General features: G+C 42.2%; 2 protein-coding genes across 3 annotated transcripts in view; both read left to right on the top strand.

The window, feature by feature from the left end:
• The first annotated feature begins 27 nt into the window (after window positions 1–27).
• Window positions 28–11,794, top strand: LOC115402861 (protein FAM171B-like). The gene is made up of 8 exons (XM_030111468.1): window positions 28–223; window positions 7,372–7,605; window positions 8,270–8,362; window positions 8,455–8,613; window positions 9,514–9,684; window positions 10,270–10,386; window positions 10,602–10,725; window positions 10,856–11,794. Exons 1-8 carry the CDS (start codon window positions 28–30, stop codon window positions 11,781–11,783), a joined length of 2,022 nt encoding a protein of 673 aa, XP_029967328.1. The 3' UTR covers window positions 11,784–11,794.
• A 968-nt stretch (window positions 11,795–12,762) lies between these two features.
• LOC115402859 (uncharacterized) overlaps window positions 12,763–25,456 on the top strand; it is a 78,336-nt gene continuing 65,642 nt past the window's right edge. For both annotated transcript variants that reach the window (XM_030111466.1, XM_030111465.1), the window contains exons 1-3: window positions 12,763–12,889; window positions 13,864–14,131; window positions 14,207–14,332. In XM_030111466.1, the coding sequence (XP_029967326.1) occupies window positions 13,867–14,131; window positions 14,207–14,332 (391 nt within the window). In that variant the 5' untranslated portion in view covers window positions 12,763–12,889; window positions 13,864–13,866. The remainder of the gene's footprint in view (window positions 12,890–13,863; window positions 14,132–14,206; window positions 14,333–25,456) is intronic.

Here is a 25,456-nt window from a genome sequence, read left to right as displayed (position 1 = left end):
TACACTCGGGACGCCGTTCGGACCGCCATGCGCTTGCTGTGCGTGTGCGTGCTGTGCGCGCTGCTCGGCTCCCGGAGCGGCGGCGCGGCTCGGGGCGCGCGGACTCCCCCGGCGGGAGCCGCTCTGCATGCCGATGACCGGAGCTTCCTTTCAGCGCGGGATCGCCCCACACAAGAGCCCATTCAGATCATCCGGCAACAACAAGCGATCCAGGCCGCGCCAGGTCGGTGCAAAACTCGCGTCAAAAGTTGCTGAAGTGGTCGTGCGCGTTTTTAGCCGCGAGTATATAAAGAAAATACACCCATAAGCCATTTAGATGTTAGTGGCATGCCCCAACGAGCATGACATTGGAGCGCTATTTGTCGTAGATTATGGACTAAAGATGTCCTCGTTGAGCCGGCACGGACCATCTGTATGAGGATTTGCGCACAAATCTACAGAGCTGCAGAAGTGGTGTGGGAGCTGGGTGCTGTCACCTCCTGAGTAACGGTCCCTCCATCTGTCTCCTCCCTCTGCATCACCACCGACAGCATTATCCCGACATTAGATAAGAAAAGCCGAATGAAGCGGTGCGCGCATTGCGCACTGTGCGGTGATTTGCATGAGCCGTGCTCTGTGTTGACAGGAGGAGCAAAGCATGCCGGGGCCTTCTCACTCTCACTCTTGCACTTTTCACCACAGTCCCTTTCTTTTTTTTCTTCTTCTTCTTCCTTCTTGCTCCTCCAGTGGAGCTGAAAGAGGGATTTGTGACCCCTGCTCACTTTATCAACCGATTCATGACTAATTCATGCTGATGTAGGAGTGCATTACCATCCCTCATCACATGATCCTTCAGTCTCTGGAGTTGGAAAATGTACCAGAGCATGCTGTGACCCCCTCCCTCCTCCCTCCCTCCCATCTCTTCTTTCTTTCTTTTTTTTTTTTGTTTTTTTACAGGCTTGTGTAAGAGTCCCTGTGTCCCCTTTCAGCTCAGTTCAGACTCTCTGGGGGAGGAAAGACTGCCCACTTTCCATGTGTTTGGGATCAAATCTGACAACTGTGACGCGCAGATTTAAAATTTTTAATCAAGCAGATGGTCCGTCCCCCCCACCCCACCCCATGCTGAGATCTCTATTGTTTTGGCCTTCATAGTGAGTGGAGATTTAAAGATTTAATCATTCGCCCACAGGGAAGGCTTGTAATCATTCTGCGATGGGGCTCCTGGGACCCCTTGTTATAGACGTCAACATGACGGACCCAGGTCACCCTCACAGGTGCAACATGTGGTTCCTGCGATCCTCAAGATATGCAACAGTCAATCACTTTATACTGACTTTGTAATTATTGCAGAGTCATTTAAGGGTTTATTTAAGTCAGCTGCACAGAGGTATAGTGTTTCGCTCTTTTTTGCCTCACAGTGAGAATCTTGTGGGTTCTGCGCTGAGCATTTTCTCTCCATACTCCAGTTTCCTCTCACAATTTTAAAAAGATCCATTTGAAGAGAAGTGATGAACTTTAAATGTTCTCAATCGAGAATTGGTGTATCTGCTCTATATCAGACTGGCGACCTGTCCATGGCGACTTCCACCCATTTTTACTGTAGTGCACCCTTGCTTATGATTTATTATGACCTTTATTTATCATTCAGTGATATTTCTGCTCAACATAAAGGTGCACTAATACAGGGGTGTCAAACACATTTTAGTTTGGTTGGCCACATAGAGCCCAGTTTCATCTGAAGTCCAAACAAGTGCCATAATAACCTTGAAATTTAAACTTAAGTTTTCCATTGTTGTGACACGAAGTACAAGTTTGAATCAGTCTATGTTTTTGTAGAACTGAACAATTAGGACTGAAAATTGTAAAAAAAAAAAAAAAAAAAAGTCAACATCAAGACAATTTTAACGATACTTTCAGGTGAAAACATTTCCTGTCACCATTGCATTTGGGAGCTAGGCTTTCATGGCGAAATTTTTATTATGTCCACATTTCTTAAGAAAACTGTGGAAAATTGATGGATTCTTTGTCATTTTTACTGAATTTGCTGAGTGGTTTGGCCACTTTTTTGGAACAGCCAGGTCCATAAACTCTATGAGAGAAAGAGAATTACTGCTTCACTCCCGCCAACCGATGCACCACAGTGGACCTTGATGAATTGATTTTTTTTTTTTTCCCTTAGAAATATCAATCTGTTTTTTGGGTGAACCACAGTACACAGACAACCTTGATAAAATTTGGAAATTATATCAGGTGCAATCTGGACTTATGATTGTAGTCTCTGTACTCCTGAATCTCCATGCAGCTTTTGATACAGTAGATCGATCTTTGAATCAGACTGAGGTTCCTGGTCGTCGATTGGTTCCGCTCTTATCTCTTTAGTTGGACAATTCATGTCAAGTCTGGATTCATCTCCCTCAGAGATCCATGAAATAATAAAAAGTGGCGTTCCTCAAAGTTCAGTCCTGGGTCCCTTGCTTTTTAACTTATAGATGCCCCACTTGGGAATGAGTAGTGAGTGTTGGGGTAGATTGACTTCTTGGGGGTAGAAGAGGTACTTCAGTGTTTAAAGAGTCTGTTCTGGATGCGTCTGATGATCTTTCCTGTTATCAAGAGCTTCTCCACAGCTGACAAACAGTCATCCAGTCATATTTTGTTGTAGTTTATGTGCCCGGGTCATAATTTTGGCTCTCTGCTGACGAAGGTGACATTTTTCTGCCCCTCTTGGTCATCGAAGTTGCCCCCCTCATCAGATCGAAGGCGTCTTTTATCTTGAGATGGATATTGCTGAGTCGTGTCGGGGGAGGGCTTGGCCCACATTTCAAATGCTGCTCCCGTGCTTACCGCCTGTCAGTGGAATGTGTGGCCTAATTCCAACACACACACAAACACACACACACACACACACACACACACACACACACACACAGACACACACACACACACACACACACACACACACACACACACACACACACACACATATGCAGAAACAGAGGGGAGGAGGGGGCCACAACAGATAAGTCTCTGTTGGACCATCTGTCCAGGCTCCCTGGTGGTCTCACAGAACTGACCAGTCAACATGTTTGTGCTTTTTATCTCACATGAAATGATTAAGAAGTGAGGAACTGCACCAGTGAAAGCAAAATGTCAGATTTAATTTATCTGTTAACTCAATCATTTGACAGAGACAGAAGAAACGCTGGTATTTATTTTCATCTCTTTGGCCTTCTCACTTAATAAATTTGAAACCTAAAAACTGTCTGAATCAGCATTCTGTGCGTATGTGTGTGTGAGTGTGTGAGCCTTTTATTCTGTATTAGTCAAAATCAGTTCCAGTCTCTGATACATTTCTCTGACTAAAGTGAGTATTAAAGATAAATGAATGAACGATGAACAGTATTATCTGTCCTCGTAAATAATGAGTGATTTGCCGCCGGGGCGGGCAGACGACACATCCAATAATAATATTTTGAATCAGAAGCAGAGCAGCTCCTACACACTGACTGCAAAAGTCACACACTTGGTACATGTTCTCAAGCTACACGCAACAAATTTTGGTTGCCGTCGGACTTGCTGAAGAATTGAACGACTGTTGGGATCCACAGGCTATAAAAAGGATTATTGAAGAAGCTGAGGAGGAGATGCGTCATGTGAACTATCTCTGATGAAGATGAGTAGATAGCTGCTGCTCCCCCTGAGGCAGTTTCACCATGTACGTGTCTGTCTGGAGCCATTGTTTAATCTTTCAGCCCGAAAGAATTGACACTTTATTCATTTCCAATTCTCCACTTACATGTAGTTACATAACATATATTCACTTAAAAGCATAATGAAAAATATAAATAATTATGACAATCAGGGATGTACTCATACTCTTGAAAGAACTCAGGTCTTTTTTTTTTCCACATCTTTCAAGATGATTAAAATCAACCATCCTGTGGGGTGGAGGTGCTTGACAGCCTGATATCTGACTGTCAAATGCGCACAACGTGGTGATGGTTTGAAAAAGCTCACTCAGCTAAGTGCTTGACTGATGGACGGCGCCATTGTGTGCCTGATAATAAGAGCATTCGAGCCACATCACTCGCCACTCGGGATCTGCTTTGTATCTGCGCCGCTCGGCCCATTTCGGGCCCACTTCATAAACCTCTTTGTGGCACGGTTCAGTCTGCCAAATGGGGAGATTATTGTAATCTGGCACGAAACACCTCCACTTCAGATTTAGTGACCCCCACTCCTTCCCCTCCAGACCCCCCCCCACCCTGTTATGTTTGGCTGCTGAAGCAGAACACACGACGAGGAAGGCCACCTCTGTGTCCGTCCCTCAGCTGGAGGTTGATGCTGCAGCAGCTGGTTTAGAAAAAAAAAAATTAAAATTAAAAAGAGGGGAAGCTCTCCTGGCTGCTGCTGGTGTTTTCTGCCTCTGTTCAAAGGGAATTGTTCGAGGGGCAATGATATGGCTTGATCTGGTTATCTGGCTTTGGCACTTGCAGAAATGTTGTGAAAAGCCGGTTGCGTAAAAGCGTGGCCTCACCAGTTCTCTTTAGAACCTTTCGGCGGATCTCTTTCATTTGTAGCGGCCGGATTATGAGCAATCAGAGCGGCGGCGGGTTCAGACGCTGTCGACGTCAGAGAAAGACGCTTATGGCATTATGACTTGGTGGGGGGGGGACTGCCGCCGTGGCGGCGCTGCCGCAGTTAGTCGCTAATAAAAAGTGCAGTAAGAGCCTTTCTCGTGGCCTCGCAGCACAAAAGCGACGGCGGAGTTGGTGATGAGCCAGCTCCTGAGATTTACGACTCCCCGGACTCCCCTCTGCAGCGCCGTGTACACAGAAGCAGCGCCGTCAGTTCGACTACATTTCCAAGTGAGCTGCGGGAGGAAGGAAGAGACCTCCGTGATGCAGAGAGCTGCAGCTCGGTGCAGCTGCCACAGGCTGGGCCGCTCGTGTCTGAAGTGCTGCTCAGCAGCTTCATCAGTGCCTGTTGAGAGACCCTCGTGCACAGATTTGCACAGCTGCTCTGTGCAATCACATGCTTGACTTTTTTTTTTTTTTTTTTTTTTGCTTTTTTGGGTTGTTCTAGCTTCATGCTATAGAACACAACACCTGCAGAGAAATATCAAACTTGTAAAGCTGCATCGACGCAACATGCAGGCTTTACATGTTGGACATTAGCATTCATTTGGAGCTGTGTCTCAGGGCCACCCGTGCACCGGTTGCTGAATGGGCCAACCAGGCACCGGCCCAGATGCCGGCGGGATAAATATATCGGGAAAAGCACACAGAACAACCAAAGGAAGCAGACGAAAATACAAATAGTTCACCAGATAACGGTACAGGATCGCACAAAAGACGTGCAAACCCTGTAGAACGAATTACCATGATATAAAGATGACAAACAATCAAACTCGTACAGAAGAGATAGAAAAGTGAGGCAGAAAGAAGCAGATAGGCCTCAAAGTGAATGCAGATTGGTGTAATTAAGACAAATAAATCATGAAGAGATGTATAAATAGCAAGATGTGACACATATTAATTATCAGTGAAAAACAGTGATTGAATTAAAATCAGATCGAAATCCAAAAAATGCACAAAGCAAAGCAGCCTCAATTGAGCAACACAAAGAAATGCAAAATGTTCAAAATAACCAGAAAAAGGCAACGTATGTCTGCAAAAAGAAGCCAAAAATGACCACAGTAAGACCTGCAATGGCCTAAATGTGACACAAAAGTTGTACAAAGAGAGAAATTTTTGTTACGAAGTGCCACAAAGAGCTTTAATATGATCAAACTGAATGACAAATAGCTCCAAAACAACAATGCTGGCAGATGGGGAGCAACAGATTTTCTAAAATCCCACACAAAGAAAACACTATGAAAACAAACAGCAACACATCAGTAACAATATCTCCATAAAGATGCTAACTTGTTAAAACGAGGCACAGAATGAAGAAAGAGAGCTGCAGTGAACGTTCAGACATGCAGAATATTGTAAAATAAGCATAAATTGAAGCTAAAGAGACTAGAATGGGCTAAGTATGAAACAAATGGAATGAAAAAAAAACCACTCATTGAAAATCTTGAAAATACTTAAACTTGTGCCAAACTCAAACATCAGTTTAGACGACTTCCTGTCAGTTTGTCACACTCAGCACGCGTTACTGAAATCAGGTAAAAGTGGCTCAAAAGCCTGTTGAAGAACTTTAAATCGTGTTGACTGGCGTCGGTGAAATGCGCCCCACTGTCCGTCACTCACCGATGTTTGTCTGGATCCGTTACGTGCGCGGCCAACATTACTTAAAGAGGCAAGAGGTGATTAATTACCGAGGCCTCTTTCATTTGTATGCAGCGCTCCTCCTGGCAGCCCTCCTGTCATGAACTTATTATGGGGTACTTTGTGTGAAAGTGCATAATTGGGTAAGGTGTCACTTTATCATTATTGGACCTTGAAAGTGATTCTGCCTGAAAACCTGTAATAAAAAGGAGTCCCTGATGACAAAACATTATTGAAAATATGTTCTCTAAATAGCTCCCTGTATGGTGATGTGGCATAATTTAGCGTGAGTACATGTTTAGCCTCCCTAATTGCCCATTTTTACCCTTTGTTTTTGCAAACCTCCTCCTTACTGGGCTGGGATTAATTGACTGATGCCCTCCAGGGAGCCTACAAATTACTTTCCCTGTTGTGTTGTCGATAAGGTCCTGTCTAGGTTAATTGGAAATGCAGCCACCTCCAAAGCATGCCTTCGAAGAGGGGTGGACAAAAAAGTTGGAACACCTCAGTGCCATCCGACTTCGGGGTTGGAAATGTTTACACGGAAACGACACTCGGAGTCAGTGAAAATGCAAGTTTCTGTAAACGCTCAGCCTCCATCTCCTTGTTGTCAATATTTCTTCTGCACATGCATGAGCACATGGACAACCATAATCATCTGTAGAAATACTAAATATATTCAAATCCATTCTGTGGAAGTCGTCAGAAACAGTAGTCTGCTTTTATTCAGCACTGTGACTGACAGCTATTATGCAGACGTTCCCTCAAAGTGATTTCAGCAGGCAGCACGAAAAACCAGCTTTAGTGAACTATGTAGGGTGCATCAGAAAAACACCTGCGGTAAGCCATATAAGGTGAGCAGACATTCCACAATCACCATCGATCAGCTCCAATCTGAGGATGATTGCGACCCCCTCTGACCACGCAGTGATGAGTTGTACAGGCTGATGGCCGAAAGCGACAAAAAGAGTTCTTGAGTGTGTTTTGAGGAGCAGGTGAGAGACAATGAACTCTGCCTGATCGGTCCTGTGCAGAGGAGACGTGGTGTCGTCCAGAATGGAGAGAATCTTAAATTCGATACTCCCCTGTTGTAACGCCCAGTGAACTTCTCCTCCCCCAGGTTCTACCTTCAGCCTGAAGGTGCAGGTGAATGACGTGCTGAGTCGTCAGTACCTGAGCCGGGCGCTCGTGGAGGTGTTCGTCAACTACACCAGGACTGACACGGCGCTCACGGGCCAGGACGGCGGTGTCCTGCTTCACGTTCCTTATCGCAGCGGGCTGCCCATCACGCTCGTGGCCAGCAAGGACGGCTACATGTGTACACTGCTGCCTTGTACCACCGACAGAATGCCAAGTACGTTCGCCGGTTAACGCACTCCTGTACTCCCGGACACCGAGAAAGACGGTCATTATTTATTCATCACCGGCTCTCAGCATCCTGGAAAATAAAAGAGCGTTTTGATTTATTGAGAGCCAGACTTCATTCCGTTCTCTCCACGAAAAATGTGGTGCTTCACCTTTATTATTCTAGGACAAATCATCAAGCGTTAAATGTTTATGTCAGTGGTTCTGCACATTTACAGTCTGCCGAGAGGGGGGAAATCTAATTATTCAGGGCTAATATTGAATAGAAAACCAATCACAGACATCCAAATAGACGCCTCTCTGATGTCCAGGTGTTAGTGCGAGGCCATATGTTGTTCCACCTCTGTGAATTTTCAATAATTAGACAGCAGCTTGTGAGAAAATCAATCCTCTGTAGATTGTTTGCGTTCTAATATTTATGTATTTCTATTAAACTACTTAGAGTAGCATAACTGCCGTTGAGAAAGAACCTTTCATTCTGAGGAATTATTAATGTAGTCTTAGTTAATAAGCTTTTTTTTTAAAGAAATGATTTTCTTGTGTCTGTCGAGATGAGAAAAAATAGAATGCAACACTGCCATCTAGTGGAAAAATGTTCAAGTTGGGTAATTTAATGACATCTCTCTTTTCCTCCACCTGTATTGTTGCTGTAGTATTTTCATCAGTGACCATGTCTCTGAACGGGCTGAATCAAGGGAACATCTGGCTGTACGAAGACTCTGTTCTGATCACCGGCAGAACGTCTGGTACTGTTCCCATTTTTCTCTTCACCCTTTCTTCTTTGATACTGAATCTAACCATTCATCAAGAATTTCATCATGTCTCCATCTATCTGTAGATGTTCTGTCCCAGCCTGCGGTCAGGTTTCCTAAGAACCTGCTCAATCTGACACACAGCAGCAATTTCACCTCCGTCAAAGCCTTCCTGACCGTTTCCAAGCTGAAGTCAGGCCAGGACGGCTTTGGAAGCACCTTTGGTATCGTGAGCAGCAAATCAGGTTGGTGGTTGTATGTTTCCAATTTCTGTTTGATTTACAATATGTTTTTCCCTCTGTGCTTGATAAAGTTCATAGGAGAGTGACAAACTGAAGTCAGAAAGAATCAGTCATGTTCTGTGGTATTTTCAGAAGTGCTCATCAGCCGCAGAGTTTTAAAGCAGCAGCAGCAGTGATGTATGCATTTAACGTTTTCAAGTGAAAATGAAACATTTTTGTTAGTTTTGGGTGTAATTTTACATGAAAACAGTGCTTGGAGCCAGTGAGAAGACAGAAATTTTTGAAAATGACTCCCATGAAACCTAAAAATGGGTGCCATCAGTCATACTTAAAATACTGACTGACAGTTGTACTCATGTTGAACCAAGTGACTCTTGTAGAGAGAAATTAACTGAATTCATGTTTGTTTTTGGAGACCTACTTCTGACCTAGCTTTATTTAGTCTTAGTTTGCTTATATAACTGACCTTAACATAGTTTGATTAAATTTACCCTGATGGAGCATAAGTTATTTAAGATTATTCAATATAACTTCATTCAGCTTAACCTTTCCTACCTTATATAGCTTCATTTTATAAAGTCAAAATCTAGCAGCTCTTTAACAATGAGACTCGCCTGCTGAGACTGTTTGGGCGTGTGATTCTAAAACTCCCTGTTCTACTTCCCTTCGAGGTCTACACACCTCGGACTGGGGAAATCGCGCCATTTTGGAGTGACTTGAGGTCCGCCTGAATGAACTAAATAGAGATGCAGGAGACAGGAATGTCTGGGTCTCTTCCCTGTCCTTACTGGCACCCTGGCCCCATGTGGCCCAATCGAGAAAAAAACAAAGCAATTCTAAAGAAGACAAAACAGGCAAAAATAAACCCTTTATTCTCATGTGACCCGTGTTTGGTTTTTCTAGGTTATGTGAGTGTGGAGGTAGTCCCGGTGGCAGCCGTCAGTGTGAACCTTTTCTCTGGAGACGCCGAGTTGGAAGTTAGTGGTCCGATCCAGATCATCCTCGGCGTCCCTGACAGCTGTGGACTCCAGACGTCACACGTTATTCCAGCCTGGTTCTTCAACAGAACCACTGGTAGGTACTTCCACTTCCTCTTTCATCAACTAATGAAAAAACCCAGATGTTTAGCTGTGAGAGAAATACTGAGCGTGTTTAATTCGAGTCCTGAACTTGTCTCAGTCAGATGTCTGCCAGGAGATCTGCTATGAGGGTCGTCTGCTCAGTGGAGATAAGGACGCCAGCTGTACTTTGTTCAGTTCTTCGTCTGTCAGCAGGCTCTGTTTATGCAGTTGTGACTAAAAAAAAAAAACCAACGTACCCCCGGGAGAATAAAGACGGTGTCTGCCAGACTGTCTGTCCAGGCTCAGGGGGGCCATGGTGTTGTATCATTTCTTGGAAGCAGACAGTCAAGCTCTTTTCTAAAGTTTCACTGTTAGGTTATTCAGATCTCTATTTTCGGGTGTTACACAGACAGAAATAAAGCTTCAGTGAGGAATACAAATCATAATATCCTGTCCAAACAATAAGAGTAATACTTACATATACTCCACTTTTATTTTCACTGTTCACTGTTGTCATATTTGAAACCTAAATTTAAAAGAGATAACTGAAACACTGCTTTCAGTCAGAAACATTTGTTGCTGTTCTTGTCTTCCTGAGGCGGGTGGATGAGAAAAGGACTTGGAACGGTGACGTCTGTGGATGGAAAACTTTCCTGGACCTTCACGGCTCCTCACCTCGGCTACTGGATGGCAGCGTCTTTGTCTCCTAGCAGAGGTAAGTGTTCAACATAAAGAAGGCAGTACTGTTGTGTATAACCATTCATTGCTTCTGGAACATTGCCACATCAATAAGAAAGAAAGACGATTGTGAGATAACCTTCTGGAGCTACAGTATGGAAGGCATGTTTCAGTCAGAAACATTCATCATCGAATATCTTTCATTGTATTGATTATATTGTAAAAGTCTTCGCTTATATTCATCCTCTGCAGGATTCTTTGGATTTTCTTCCCCCGTTGACTTCATCTTGCGCCATTCCTTTCCTCTCATGGCTCTGTTTGGAGGAGTGCTGGTCACTGTCATCTGCCTCCTGGCGGGGTTGATACATTACTGCAGGTAAGAGAAGCTTTCATCTGTTCAGCTGGTTTGATCAAGACTGTTAGGGTATGTGAAGTCAGTTTGTTAAGTGTGTAAGTTTTTTGACATTTGTGTAATTGTCTGTCATTGGTCTGATTCTTCTGAACAGAGTGTCCACCAGTAATAAGAAATCAAAGAGGATGCTGCCGGCCCCGAGAAAAGACCAGACCACTTCCACCTGCGACGATGACGTCTTTGAGGTGTCTGCGTCTGATCGGAGAGACGCTCAGGCCCACTCCTTCACCGAGAAGGGAGACAATCAGCAGACCTGCTCTCTGATCTCGGAGCACAGGAACAATGTGATCAGCAACCCCGGCGCTGTGGCCATAGCGCTGGAGTGCAACGACCTCGAGCTCAACGACCTCTCCTGCTCGCTTCAAGCGTCTGAGCAGATTCGAGCGTCGGCGGCGTCTCCCTCGGACAGCTTGTTTTTCTACAACCAGCCGCTGGCCATCCTTCACGCTCCTGCTTTCTTCCACTTGGAGGACCAAGCAGAGCTGGTCCAGTGGAGCAAGTCGGCCACTCTGCCCCGCGTGGGGGCTTCGACCGGCGAGCCGCCGAGCAAAGACGGCTTCACCCAGACTCTTTCCAAAGGTCAGGACGGTCCGAGCGAGGCCGAGGAGGCAGAGGACCGCCCCGGAACGTCAGACGGCTCGCAGGAAGCCGCCTCAGCCGCCACCACACCCAGGGGGCCCTTCGGCCTTCCAGAGTCGATGTCCGTACCCGGAACGCTGAACAAAATGGGGGACGGCAGGCGCTCGGCTCACGCCCTGGGGAGACTGGGGACGATCCCCTCGCCGCAGCCTCCCCGGGCCTGGTTCGTGTCGTTGGAGGGCAAGCCGGCGGCGGAGATCCATTACGCCGTGTCGGAGCAGCAGAGGAGGCGGCGGCCGGTGGAGAGTCGGGAGACCAGCCTGGACTCCGGCGTGGACATGAGCGAGCTGAGCCAGGCGTCCGGCAGGAGGCCCGTCACTCTGGAGAGGAACGCCACCTTTGTGAAAAGCACGTCCGCCTGTAAACAGGCGCCGCCACAGTAACGACCGCGACCTCCAGCTGCCCCTGCCAACCTAACAGCATCACTCTCATCCATCAACATTCACACTCTGAACTTCTGTGCAGTAAAACTGTTCCAGTAAAACAGCGTTAGAGGTGACTCATCACGCACATCACTCAAAGACTAACTGACATCTGACTTCATTTTGAACGTTGTGTTTGGTTTGTTTGTGTTTTTGTTCATATTTTGATGTACATTTTTTAAATGATTTAATATAAATACTGACCTTCATAATATTGACATTGAAATGTTCATTTTTTTTAATAAAGGAAGCTGCTCCTCAGGTAAACATATGCAGTGAAATTTTATATTATAGAAAGTTGAATATTGTTTTGGTGTTGAATCGCAACACGCTGAAAACAGATTTCTTTATAATATTTAATATAACCAGCACTCAAACATTTTAAATCACTTTAAAACTTAGAGTCAGAGTTGAAAAAGCCTGTTTTCCACTGGTTTGATCTTTTTTTAACTTGTTTGTGAGCATTTTGTGAAGCGTCACAGGGAAAAAAGAAAACGTGAGGAAACAGGACAAGCTTGAATTACACATCCACGCAAATTCATTCATAGACATTCCAGGAAGTAATAATAACTGTAAATCTTAACATTACATATGAAATGAGGATGTTTTTTGCATAGTGTGTGCATAAGATGTGTCTCTGTGTGTAAGGCAACTGCATGTGTGTGTGGCCTGGTTTTCCTAAAATGTCCCCACAACCATAGGAAAACCAGGTGAAATGTCATTTGTGGGGACATTTTTTGGGTCCTCATGAGGGGAAACAGTGTTTTCTTGGCCATGTTGCTGTTACTGAAAAAAAGTAAAAGTGCAAAAACATTTCTTTAGGGTTAGGCATTGTTTTGGTCTGGGTTAGGATAAGGGTTAGTGGTTAGATATGAATGGGAGTCAATGGAAGGTCCCCACAAGAATAGGAATGTGTGTGTGTGCGTGTGTGTGTGTGTGTGGTAGGAGGAGCATATTTCGTTGTGAAATGAGGAAAAAGCTCTTCTGCTGAACTTGCCTTTCAGCCTTTACTCTTCCTTTTTTGTTGAAGTCAGTTGTTTTATTCCGTCTTTTTTAATCCTGTGAAGGTGAGAAGTAACTTTATAATTCCATTAATACTCAGTAACGACCCTTTTACCTCTTCAGTGTTCGCGGACATACTTTTTCCCCCTCCAGTCGTTCGTGTAGTTCCGAATGTGTTAAACTCGGTTTCATTTCATGTCTGCTTTAATTTATTCATTCCATATTTCATTTAGACGGAGAAAACTTGGACACGCGTCTGAAACTTTTTTCTCTTTGAGTTTCACTTTCACTTTCAGCACAGCTCAAACGTGTTTATCAAGTAAACGTGTAAAAAACTCGATGCTGGTTATGAAGCAGAGCCTCATACAGCTCCTAATGGTTAATTAATAAATTAAATATGGCTGTTTGTCAGAAATATATATATATATTTGTGGGATGAAAATGTGGGTTGCACCAACGTTGTGTTTAATTTTTAAATGAAAAAAAAAAACTACACAAATTGCCTGACTTTTTGTAAATTTAACAAGAAGAAAATGACTTGAATGTGCATGTCTAGAGATTTTTTTTTTCTGTTTTATTAATTGTTTTTTAATTTAAAAAAAAAGAAGAAGTGTCCATAAATGTAGTTCCTATGGCATAAGTACTTGACAGTGCAGAATAACATTTTGTGGTGTTCACAATGATAAAAGTTACAAGTTACATCCCATTCCGGATGTGGATACTGGATCGTTTCATGGAATCAAAGTCAACAGGAGGCAAAACAAGTACTGAGTCAACAACAAGTTCACCTGATAGCATTAAGCCATAATAATCATTTCACTGCTTTGACCTTGTGGAAGTGAAATTTCACATTTCACTTCCACAAGGTCAAAGCAGTGACCTCAGCTGAGTTGCAGAACAGTCAGTTTTTGCTTCTTTGTCCCTGAATGGAGAATGAGAATTCTTCAAGTTACTGATATTAAACCTCAGAATAACAAAAAACAATTTTTTCCCAGTTGAAATTTCTTTTCTGAATCGTCTGAATTGTCTCCGATCGCAGGCCATGGAAAGGTTAAAGTCGGAGCAGAGCAGGCTGCGCGCCTGGCTCTCTGAAGACCCCGATCACATAGTCGATCAGTGTGGTGACATTTTGTCAATGAACCAATGTAAAGAAGTGCAGAAGCAAACAAGCGCGTCGGAGAAGATCCGAGTGCTTTTGGAAATCATCATCAACAAAGGAGAAGGCACCTGCCAGAGCTTCATCGACATCCTGGAGCTGAACCGAGATCATTACAGAGACCTGCAGCAGTTCTTCAGCTCCGCTCAGGGTCTGTTTGAGTCCATTATACCAGCTTCAGGCATGTGTTTCACAGTATTTATGTCAAAATGTTTTATATTCACAGGCTCCTTTACTCCGACGGTGGTTAGCGATAGAGGCAGTTTGGTGTCCATCAATGAAGTGAAAGACACAAAAGGAAAATCCTATTCCAATAAGATGGAAGTTGTGCACACTCCAGGTGCTTTGTCAGGTAAGTGTTTTGTGTTTTGATGTCCAGCGAGTGATCAAAAAGTTCATTTGTTCCTGTCCTACAATAGTTCATTTGAAAATTTGAAAAGTCTGGAATTTCTAATTTGTCTACACAGTTGAAATCATACGGAGCCCCTAAAGGGACATCAAAAAATATTTTTTAAGGGAGTTTTACGTGCGCACGTACAGTTTTTTACGCGCGCACGTAAAGCTGTTTACGTGCGCACGTAAAACTTTTACGCGCCTGCGTAAAGTTCTTTACGTGAGCGCGTAAAGCTTTTAAGGGAGCACGTAATAAAGTTGTTTACGTGAGCACTTATAACTTTTAAGGGAGCACGTAAAACTCAGCTCCCGTCCGTAACGCTCCCGTCTGCGCGGATCCCTCCACAGACATCTGCGCACAGCGTTGGGTGTACACCGGTCGCACCGCTATACTCATGCTCCGGAGCGCTACAGCAAACAAACCAGTACCGAAGTTAACGTTGAAAAGTGAGTCTGTGAAGCCGTCAGGCTGTAGCTTCGTCAACAAAAGACACCCAGGCCAGCCTCTCATTTATTAATCGATCATAAAACGGCATAAGGGTGCACGGCCATATGAAAGAGGAGATCGGCATTTGTGCATAGCTCCTTTTATATTTTCATGTTATATATAAAGTTAGATCTTGGATTTCTGCTATTATTCTTATGAAGATTCACAATTATTCTTACTCTTTATTTGCACATTTCAATCGCTTTTTTGCACGCCCATGTGTGTTCTAGCCTCTGTAACTTGAAATTTCTCCGTGGTGAGATAAATAAAGTCTATTCTATTCTATTATGTTCTATTTATCAATATGATAACGGTATGGAAAGATGAAATCAGGTCTGACATCATGTACACAAGTTTGAGTCAGTGTGGATTTGCGGTGCAGCACAGAAAAACCTGGCGGAGCGTAATTATAAAGCGAACCTCAAACATGTCGTAAAACCCAAGCAGCACATATTCAGTACAGATTCAAAAGTGAATGTATATTAGAAAAACTAATGCTCTCACAGAATATCTAATAAAATTTCCTTTTGTGGGATTAAAGTATTTTTAACTTTCAATAACTCTGATGGATCCTGCTACGAAGAGGAGCGCAGTTTTAACAGTGCGCACGCGCTGCTGCAGAGCGCATTTCAGATCCAGCAGGGAAAGGTGCTGTTTAGCCCCGAAATGGCGTGTGACTTTATTTTGACCTGTGTAGTTTTAGACAATAGTGTACTGGCTGATGGAGTTACTTTAGATGCACTGGTGCCATGAGAGGACTTGATGTAGGAACCAGGAGAGGCTCGGACTGGAGGCTGGACGGAGGAGACGGGACCTGAAGAACCACGACTGAAATGTAAATATACCATAAGTTTAGCAAATGATTTATCTAATCAGTGATTTTATTCAGGAAAATAACTTAAAGGAGGTAATAGAAGTAGTTAATGTAGAACTCAACAAGATAAACCAGTGGTTTGACAGCAACAAATTAGTTTTAAATGTTAAAAAAAAAACTAATTTTATATTGTTTAATGATAGAGAAAATAATATACATATTTCAATTAAAATAGATGGGATTCAAAGGGTACAGGAAACAAGATTTTTAGGTGTTATTATTGATAAAGACCTTAGCTGAAAGTCACATATAAATTATATTATAAATAAAATAGCTAAATCGATTGCAGTATTACATAAAGTAAAAGCAGTTTTAAATCAGTCAGCATTACTTAACTTGTATAAATCACTAATTATTCCATACTTAACTTATTGTGTGGACATTTAGGGGACGGCCTGTAAAACTTATACACAACCTCTGTTCATTTTGGGAAAAAAAAGGCTCTGAAAATTATAAATAATAATAGAAATAGAGACCTATCAAACCCACTATTCATTAAGTATAATTATTTAAATTTGATGATATAGTTGACTATTAAATACTTCAGATATTATATAAAGCTAATAGGAACATATTATCAGGAAAAATTCAAAGATTCAAAAAAGAGAAATTTGTTATAATCTAAGGGACTGACATTAAAAAAAAAAAAACAGATTCAGAACAAAAATAATGGAACTCACTGTGAAGGTTAAGGGAACCAATCTGTGCAATGCCCTTCAGAAAGAAGTTAAAGAAATGCCAACAATCACAGCATTTAAAAGAAATGTAAAAACTACATTACTGGAAAATTATGCAATGTTGGACACATGAGATAATGTGTCCAACATTGCATCATTTTATTCTGACAGAATGGAATTTGTTTTTCAATTTTGATTACAGATAATGATTGAAATTGGAGACGGAATATAAGCGGTTGGATAAAGAAGAGGTAGATAGAGAAAAAAATAATAGGTGTGTGTAATGAGTGTAAAATTCGGTGAAAAAGATTATGGTGTTTGTAAATATTGTGAAAATATGTAAAAAAAAAAAGGAACTGATGAAAGAAGAGGCAGACATAAGTTATTCTTCTTTCTGCTCTTTTTTTCATTCATGTATGTATTACTTTCTTTTATGTATATTTTTTGTGTCATCTTTTGAATGACAATAAATCTATAAATAAAATAAATAAAATGTGATGCCAGTAGCCCAGATATAATATATTAGCTGACGGAAGATTAAATACAGACAGTGGATGTTTAGTCAAACATTTTATTCAGACTTCGACAAACTGTCATTAATTTTGTTCAGTGTATTATTGATTACTGGTTCCCCTGCCTGGTCACTATTGCGGTCAATGAACGGCAGATTTCTGTTTATCTTTCCAGGATCTCTGCCATGATGACGGCTGCTCTCGGTCCAGCAGCAGTCGCTCGGTCCCGTGTCCTGCTCAGCTCCGGTCCGGGTGTGTGTGTGTGTGTGTTGGGGGGACCTGGCCATGGTGCAGCTGCTGTATGAGACATAAATAAACGAAACAATAAAAATATGAGCTGTGTAAGTGTGTCAGCCTCTTTATTTGCTATATCAGGGTTACATTAACGGACCTATTCAAACCTCAGCCGGTGTCCGTTCGTCCTCGGTGACGCTGCTCATTGCGGCGTGATCTTCCTCCAGACAAAGTGTTTCTGTCCTCCTTTAATTCCACTTTTAGTCATCCACAGAGCCCCTCCTTATTTACCTCCACCTCAGACCTGAGAGGATCGATATCCAGAATCCGGAAAAGTTTCTTTTTTGCCAAAATTGCGGGACTTGTGAACCATGAACATAGCCGAGCCATCCCGCTGCTGGTGCAGCTGAATCAAGACCAGCAATCATGTTTGCTGTAGCGCTCCGGCGTATGCCTATAGCGGTGCGACCGGTGTACACCCATGGACGGGAGCTGAGTTTTACGTGCTCCCTTAAAGGCCTCCAGACACTACAGGATAATCGGGCCGAATTTTGCCCCGATCTTCTCCAGAGAATAAAGGATATACTTTCTGTCAAAATGGTATGACGTCATATAAATTTAATCATCAAAAAAAAATACCTGAAAAATAAAAGTCCCGCCCCCAGCACCCCCCACCTGCCCCCGCCCTCGCCCCCGCCCCCGCCATTCTTCCGGAATGAGGTCATGTCTGAGTAAAAGGCGGGAAATTTAAAAAAGGGGTTCTGTCTTTCCATCGGCGTAAGAGTGAGTCAAGATTTGCATATGCTATATTGTAGATGTGTACTGGCTGCTCTGTAGTCTGCATGAATGTGTTGAACTTCCATCCAGAGAGCAGGGTTCTCTTTGAGTGGGAGTTCAGGGAGGTAAGAATCGCGGGCTTTTTTTTTTTTTTTTGGAGGGAAAGTTTCATATGTCAGGCTGAGGGATGATGATGAGAAACAGATGTAGTAATGTAAATATCACGTGTCAGTGTCAGCAGAAAAAGAGCGGGAAAGTTAGCCTGTCACAAGGTTGCCATTGTATGTTGCGGGCTGAAGGCTGATGAGAACCAGATGTGATAATAATAATATGCATACCGATGTCTGTTTACATTAAGGCCCGCCTTCCTGAGTGAGCTCATACCCTACGGGTGTGATCATGAGGAAAAGAGCGGGAAATTTACTAAAACACAAGGTTGCCATTGTATGTTGCGGGCTGAAGGCTGATGAGAACCAGATGTAGTAATATGAGAAACAGATGTGAGACGGGGAAAGTGGGCGTGCATTGTACTGTACTGTATATAAAATGTTTCACATAAGTGTGATCATAGCAGTGGAATCGTTACGCGGCAGGGAAAAAAACATGGAGAAAGATCTGTTGATGAAAAAGACGTGGCGTCTTGATGATGGCCGGGGGTTGTTAGTCAAATTTAAGAGTGGTGGAGTATCGCCACACGTCGATCTATACAGCTATGAAACCACGCCTGAGGTCTACCATCTGAAAATCTACCAGAGAGACAGATATGATATTATATGTCAAGCCGAAAGGTTTATGGCCCCCCAATAAACCCCTCCCCTCGCCACTTGTGGACCATTTGTCCACCGTATGTCCACTGCGCATTTATCCCTCCCCCCCCCCCCAAACTTCCTTCCGTCTGAGGTCTTTTGAAGTTCAGACAGACGGTTAGAGGGGGGTGAATTTATATTGTACTTAGAGATGGCGGAGAAACGTGTTATGAAGAGGTTATATTACAAGCTGAGTCATCATGGTAGTTTCGGCGGGGTAGAAAGAAAGAAAGTTAGGGTGGAAGATGTGAAAGACTTTTTATCATCTCAAGACTCCGATACTCTGCATAAACCGGCGAGGATACATTTTCCAAGGAACAGAGTTTTTGTTACAAGACCTCTCAAACAGTTTCAGGCAGACCTTTGCGATAGAAAGACGGGCTCACCTTTGAGCGTGGTTGAAAGATTTAACCGAACGCTAAAGACTAGAATTTCACTGCTAAGAACACTAGACGGTGCGTGGAAGTCCTACCAGACTTAGTAAAAAGCTATAACAACACTCACCACAGCAGTATAAAAATGCGCCCGGTTGATGTGACTAAGGGCCTTCAAGTGTTTCACAATCTGTACGGTACGCCTACACCACGAGACAAGAGAAAAAAAAAAAAATAAAGACAGGATTTAAGGTCGGCGATGTTGTCAGAATATCCAAGTTGCGAGGGGTCTTCGATAAAAAAATACGAACAGAGTTTCACGGATGAAGTATTTACGGTGTCAGAATGCATTGTGCGTACTCTGCGTATATAAACTCAAAGATTATGACGGCGAAGTGATCGAAGGTTCATTCTGTGAGCCGGAGCTGCAGAAAGGGAAAAAATAGACTCATTAACATTTAACTCATTAACATTTTTCAATCATACAATTTTCAAACAGTCTGTTAGATATTACATTTTACTACAAACAGATATGTCCGGGTGTCTGTAGCACTTTAGATGGTTATATGAGCTTTTTTAAAAGCTCTCCAGAGGTGAACCTAAAAATTATGATCTAAACAAGAAACTCAGGTTTTATCTTAACATATAAAGCAAATAATCAAAAGTACTACTATTTGTGACCTGAAGATAACCAAATCTGCTCCTAACTTGAAATTTTAAGTTACTGCTCTCAAAACTTTGAAACATGTCGTGTCCTTTGTGATAAGCATCGTGAAATTCTCTGATATTTCCCAGTTAACGTGATCACTGGAAAACCTTCACATCCACCCAAGTTCTAATATATAGATCTGAAAATACAACTCAAAAGGAAGGAAGGTTTTTAAAAAAGTGTATAAAATACAAGAAAAGGTATAAATGAATAGTAAAATCATTCAAAGACAGAGTCTCATTCTAAAATATTCAAAATAAAGCCACACAAACTTAATCAGGAAGCGTAGACACGCGCTTGAATAAAAACAGAATAACTGGTTGATAATTTTCACAAACTCAAATTCAATTTTCTGTATAAGAGACAATAATGATGATGTTGTCGATGTACGCCAAACAAAACCGAGTCAGCAGGTCATGTCAGCTTTGAAAGCTGCTGTCTCACAGCTGCAGCGTAGACGGTTGGACTGTCCGAAAAAAAAAACAAAAAAACAACGTTAATCTTGTAAAGCGATATTGTTGGTCACAGAAGGTGAAACTAAACAAATCCTATGTATTCCTGTGTACAGCAGAATACAAATCCACAACTGTGTACCATTTCGCTCTGGCTGGTATTGATACTACGATAGCATTAACATCTGGTACAACCGCAGTTAAAGGAATGACGCTGAAATGTATTTATTTTTCCTCGGGTCCTGTGCAAATCTGTACTTCTTTGTTCCTGGTTTCAAAAATGGGGTTTATCGGTGTGTTGTTTGGAGACAGACATGACACTCCTCGTTTCAGCAATGATTGAACCACTGGTCTGATCCCCAGTTCTTTTTCCTTTGATAAGAGATACTGTTTAACTCAAACAGGATATTTCACATCGTTAATTGTTGCTTGATAAGGTTCCACAGCCAGCAATCCGACATGATTTGCAAATACAGATTTTCTTCTCTTTTCTAACAAATCCACAGAAACATTACCAAAGAACAAAATATGACAAGCCCATGTAAGGGCAGCATTTCTATCAGAACAAAGAAAGAACAAAATAAAGTGCTTAGTTTAAGAAACAAATATAAACATCAGCTTTACATACCTTTTCCTGTAGCAATTTCTTTTCTGATCAGTCTCAACCAGCTGCACAAGAAAACAGAATATCAGCTCAATTTACATTTTCTCACTCTTTTTCTCCTCTGACAGACAGTAATGCGCGCAGCTTTACACACTCTGTGCTGCAGTTTGCGCCACTGTTTTACATGATTTGCGATGACAGGTTTTCTTCCCCTTTCTAACAAATCCACAGAAACATTACAAAAGAACAAAATATGACAACCCCTTGCAAGGGCAGCATTTATATAAGAAGAAAGAAAGAACAAAATAAAGTGCTTAGTTTAAGAAACAAATACAATCATCAGCTTTACATACCTTTTCCTCTAGCAATCTCTCTTCTGAACAGTCTCAACCAGCTGCACAAGAAACAGAATTTCAACTCAATATACATTTTCTCATCCTTTTTCTACTCTGACAGACAGTAATCACTCCGTGCTGCAGTTTGCACCGCTGTTTTAGGTGGTGTAAAGATTAGTTGTGCGTCAACTCTTGCCTGTATCTTGTTTATAGCACTCCCTACATATAACGTGACTCTGTAGCTCGTCTGATACTTTAAAACTGAACAATCTCTGAATTACTGAGCCAGTGTTCTTTTTTTCTTTTACTGAATGGGGTTTTTATTGGGGTGTTGTTTGGGACACACATGGCACAATGACTCCTCGTTTCAGCAGTGATTGAACCACTGGTCTGATCACCATTTCTTTTTCCTCTGATCAGGGATACTGTTTTAACAAACAGGATTTTCCGCATAGTTAATTGTTGCTTGATAAGGTTCCATATCCAGCAGTCCTACATGATTTGCGTGCTGTGTCCACAATTTAGATGGAGCAGACGCTCAAACTGACGGAGGTTGTAACAACACATCCAGCTGAATGAACCTCTGCTTTCGTTGTATTTTGCAGGATTTTAATGAACAAAAATGCAAAGTGTCCTCATCATACGACCAAACAATAACATTTTAGTTGCTATCTTCATCATCTGGTTGTCTATGAAGAAACCGGTAACAAATGTCAAGCATTTTAGTCCCCGTACTGTCCCAGTGATCACTTGTAACTGCACTTTGAAGTTTTTACGATGGGTTAGGTGTTGAGGAGATGAGTAGGAGCAAGACAGACGGATAGAGGGGGGTGAATTTATATTGTGCTTACAGATGGCAGAAAAGCGTGCCGCCATGAAGAAAGTCAGCGTGGAAGATGTGAAAGATTTTTATCATCTCAAGACACCTGTACTCTGCATAAACCGGCTTGGGTACATTTTCCAAGGAACAGAGTTTTTGTTACAAGACCTCTCAAACAGTTTCAGGCAGACCTTTGCGATAGGAAGACGGGCTCACCGTTCCTCCTCTCCTCTCTTTCATCCTCTGGTTGTCTATGAAGAAACTGGTAACAAATGTCAAGCATTTTTAGTTGCTGTCCCAATGATCATCTGTAACTGCACCTCCTCTCTGGAGGTGAGAAGCACATCAGGCATGTAGAGACGCTCAGTCTGGCTGTGAGTGTCTGAAGCTCGCTACAGGTGCTGATTCTGGAAGTGAGTACAAATAAGGCCTTACAGCCTCACCATGCAGAGGTGCTAAAGCCATGTGTTTGTGTCAATTGACGCAGAATTAGCAGCCCCAGACGTGTTTTCATTGAGTCCTGCGGAATTACGGAAAAGGAATAGAGAATTAGATGCAACTGGATTGTTTGCAAATCAGAAAAAAAAAAGAAAAAGCTAAGATTCGTGCTGTACAATACACAACTCTGGGAGAGTATAGACTGTTTGTATCAACACAACCAGGCTTCAGAGGATGAGGACGAGACAGGATGAGACCAAATCAACGACGATTTAGGGGCCGAGGTTATTATAATAATACAAATGATCAAAAACTGGCAAGGGTGAAGAAACCTTAATGATGCATGCCATTACCAGAGACTGTGAGCAAAGGAAAAGAAAAAGAGATGAAGCTAAAGTAGCTAGACCCACCGGAGTGCCACAAGTGTTGAATCAAGGCCAAAACTCAACAAGTACCAAAGACAAACATTACACCATTTCTGTGGAGAAAAACTTCTACACAATGAAGCGGCCGACAGAACTGGGACGCTGACGGTGATCAAATAATAATAATGATGGTTATTCAGGCACAAGTTTCAGATACACCGGTAGAAATACCAAAGATTTGTTTAAACATTAAAGGGAAACCAAAAAAGTTTCTCATAAATGTAGGTGCATTTCTCTCTTGTACTCGTCAGCAGGAGATATACTGTCCATGAAGTAATGACACTGTTCAAACTGTCAGCATTTCTGGTGTCCCTCCAAGAGAACCGCTGTCAAAACTGTTACCGGTCGAGAGAGATGGCTGGAAATTTCAACATGTGTTTGTGATTTAGAAATGTTTTCATTATTAGGAAAAGATATGCTATCAAAATTAAGATTATATAGAATTTGTGCTCCAGAGTGAGTAACAGTAAAACATCCCAAACATACATCAGACGGTAGGACAGTATTTCACTGTTTGGCAGAAAGAAGCCTCTGTTTTTCTAAATGTTGATGTGGTGACTTGACTGTTCACAATAGAGGGAATCAGAACATTAGCATCCTGTCAAGCAGACCAGTAGATAAACCATTCTCGGACAGAGTAGAAAGTCCACAAATACTGTTTGTCTCTCTCCAGAGGGACTGATGTTATTATTAAAAGATGTGCACGGAAACATTGAACCATTCATCTGTGCAGTTACAGATGATCATTGGGACAGCAACTAAAAATGCTTGACATTTGTTACCAGTTTCTTCATAGACAACCAGAGGATGAAAGAGAGGAGAGGAGGAACGGTGAGCCCGTCTTCCTATCGCAAAGGTCTGCCTGAAACTGTTTGAGAGGTCTTGTAACAAAAACTCTGTTCCTTGGAAAATGTACCCAAGCCGGTTTATGCAGAGTACAGGTGTCTTGAGATGATAAAAATCTTTCACATCTTCCACGCTGACTTTCTTCATGGCGGCACGCTTTTCTGCCATCTGTAAGCACAATATAAATTCACCCCCCTCTATCCGTCTGTCTTGCTCCTACTCATCTCCTCAACACCTAACCCATCGTAAAAACTTCAAAGTGCAGTTACAAGTGATCACTGGGACAGTACGGGGACTAAAATGCTTGACATTTGTTACCGGTTTCTTCATAGACAACCAGATGATGAAGATAGCAACTAAAATGTTATTGTTTGGTCGTATGATGAGGACACTTTGCATTTTTGTTCATTAAAATCCTGCAAAATACAACGAAAGCAGAGGTTCATTCAGCTGGATGTGTTGTTACAACCTCCGTCAGTTTGAGCGTCTGCTCCATCTAAATTGTGGACACAGCACGCAAATCATGTAGGACTGCTGGATATGGAACCTTATCAAGCAACAATTAACTATGCGGAAAATCCTGTTTGTTAAAACAGTATCCCTGATCAGAGGAAAAAGAAATGGTGATCAGACCAGTGGTTCAATCACTGCTGAAACGAGGAGTCATTGTGCCATGTGTGTCCCAAACAACACCCCAATAAAAACCCCATTCAGTAAAAGAAAAAAAGAACACTGGCTCAGTAATTCAGAGATTGTTCAGTTTTAAAGTATCAGACGAGCTACAGAGTCACGTTATATGTAGGGAGTGCTATAAACAAGATACAGGCAAGAGTTGACGCACAACTAATCTTTACACCACCTAAAACAGCGGTGCAAACTGCAGCACGGAGTGATTACTGTCTGTCAGAGTAGAAAAAGGATGAGAAAATGTATATTGAGTTGAAATTCTGTTTCTTGTGCAGCTGGTTGAGACTGTTCAGAAGAGAGATTGCTAGAGGAAAAGGTATGTAAAGCTGATGATTGTATTTGTTTCTTAAACTAAGCACTTTATTTTGTTCTTTCTTTCTTCTTATATAAATGCTGCCCTTGCAAGGGGTTGTCATATTTTGTTCTTTTGTAATGTTTCTGTGGATTTGTTAGAAAGGGGAAGAAAACCTGTCATCGCAAATCATGTAAAACAGTGGCGCAAACTGCAGCACAGAGTGTGTAAAGCTGCGCGCATTACTGTCTGTCAGAGGAGAAAAAGAGTGAGAAAATGTAAATTGAGCTGATATTCTGTTTTCTTGTGCAGCTGGTTGAGACTGATCAGAAAAGAAATTGCTACAGGAAAAGGTATGTAAAGCTGATGTTTATATTTGTTTCTTAAACTAAGCACTTTATTTTGTTCTTTCTTTGTTCTGATAGAAATGCTGCCCTTACATGGGCTTGTCATATTTTGTTCTTTGGTAATGTTTCTGTGGATTTGTTAGAAAAGAGAAGAAAATCTGTATTTGCAAATCATGTCGGATTGCTGGCTGTGGAACCTTATCAAGCAACAATTAACGATGTGAAATATCCTGTTTGAGTTAAACAGTATCTCTTATCAAAGGAAAAAGAACTGGGGATCAGACCAGTGGTTCAATCATTGCTGAAACGAGGAGTGTCATGTCTGTCTCCAAACAACACACCGATAAACCCCATTTTTGAAACCAGGAACAAAGAAGTACAGATTTG

The sequence above is a fragment of the Salarias fasciatus genome, chromosome 16, assembly GCF_902148845.1.
Source record: "Salarias fasciatus chromosome 16, fSalaFa1.1, whole genome shotgun sequence".
NCBI lineage: Eukaryota > Metazoa > Chordata > Actinopteri > Blenniiformes > Blenniidae > Salarias > Salarias fasciatus.
The sequence above is the reverse complement of the archived record's forward strand: the minus strand, read 5'-3'. Positions and strand labels throughout refer to the sequence as shown.

What these genes read in the sequence shown, in the direction of transcription:
- LOC115402861 (XM_030111468.1), top strand. Translation starts at nt 28, where the DNA reads ATGCGCTTGCTGTGCGTGTGCGTGCTGTGCGCGCTGCTCGGCTCCCGG. An exon ending in AGCGATCCAGGCCGCGCCAG is followed by an intron (nt 224 to 7,371) that starts GTCGGTGCAAAA and finishes CTCCTCCCCCAG; the next exon opens with GTTCTACCTTCAGCCTGAAG. An exon ending in TACCACCGACAGAATGCCAA is followed by an intron (nt 7,606 to 8,269) that starts GTACGTTCGCCG and finishes TTGTTGCTGTAG; the next exon opens with TATTTTCATCAGTGACCATG.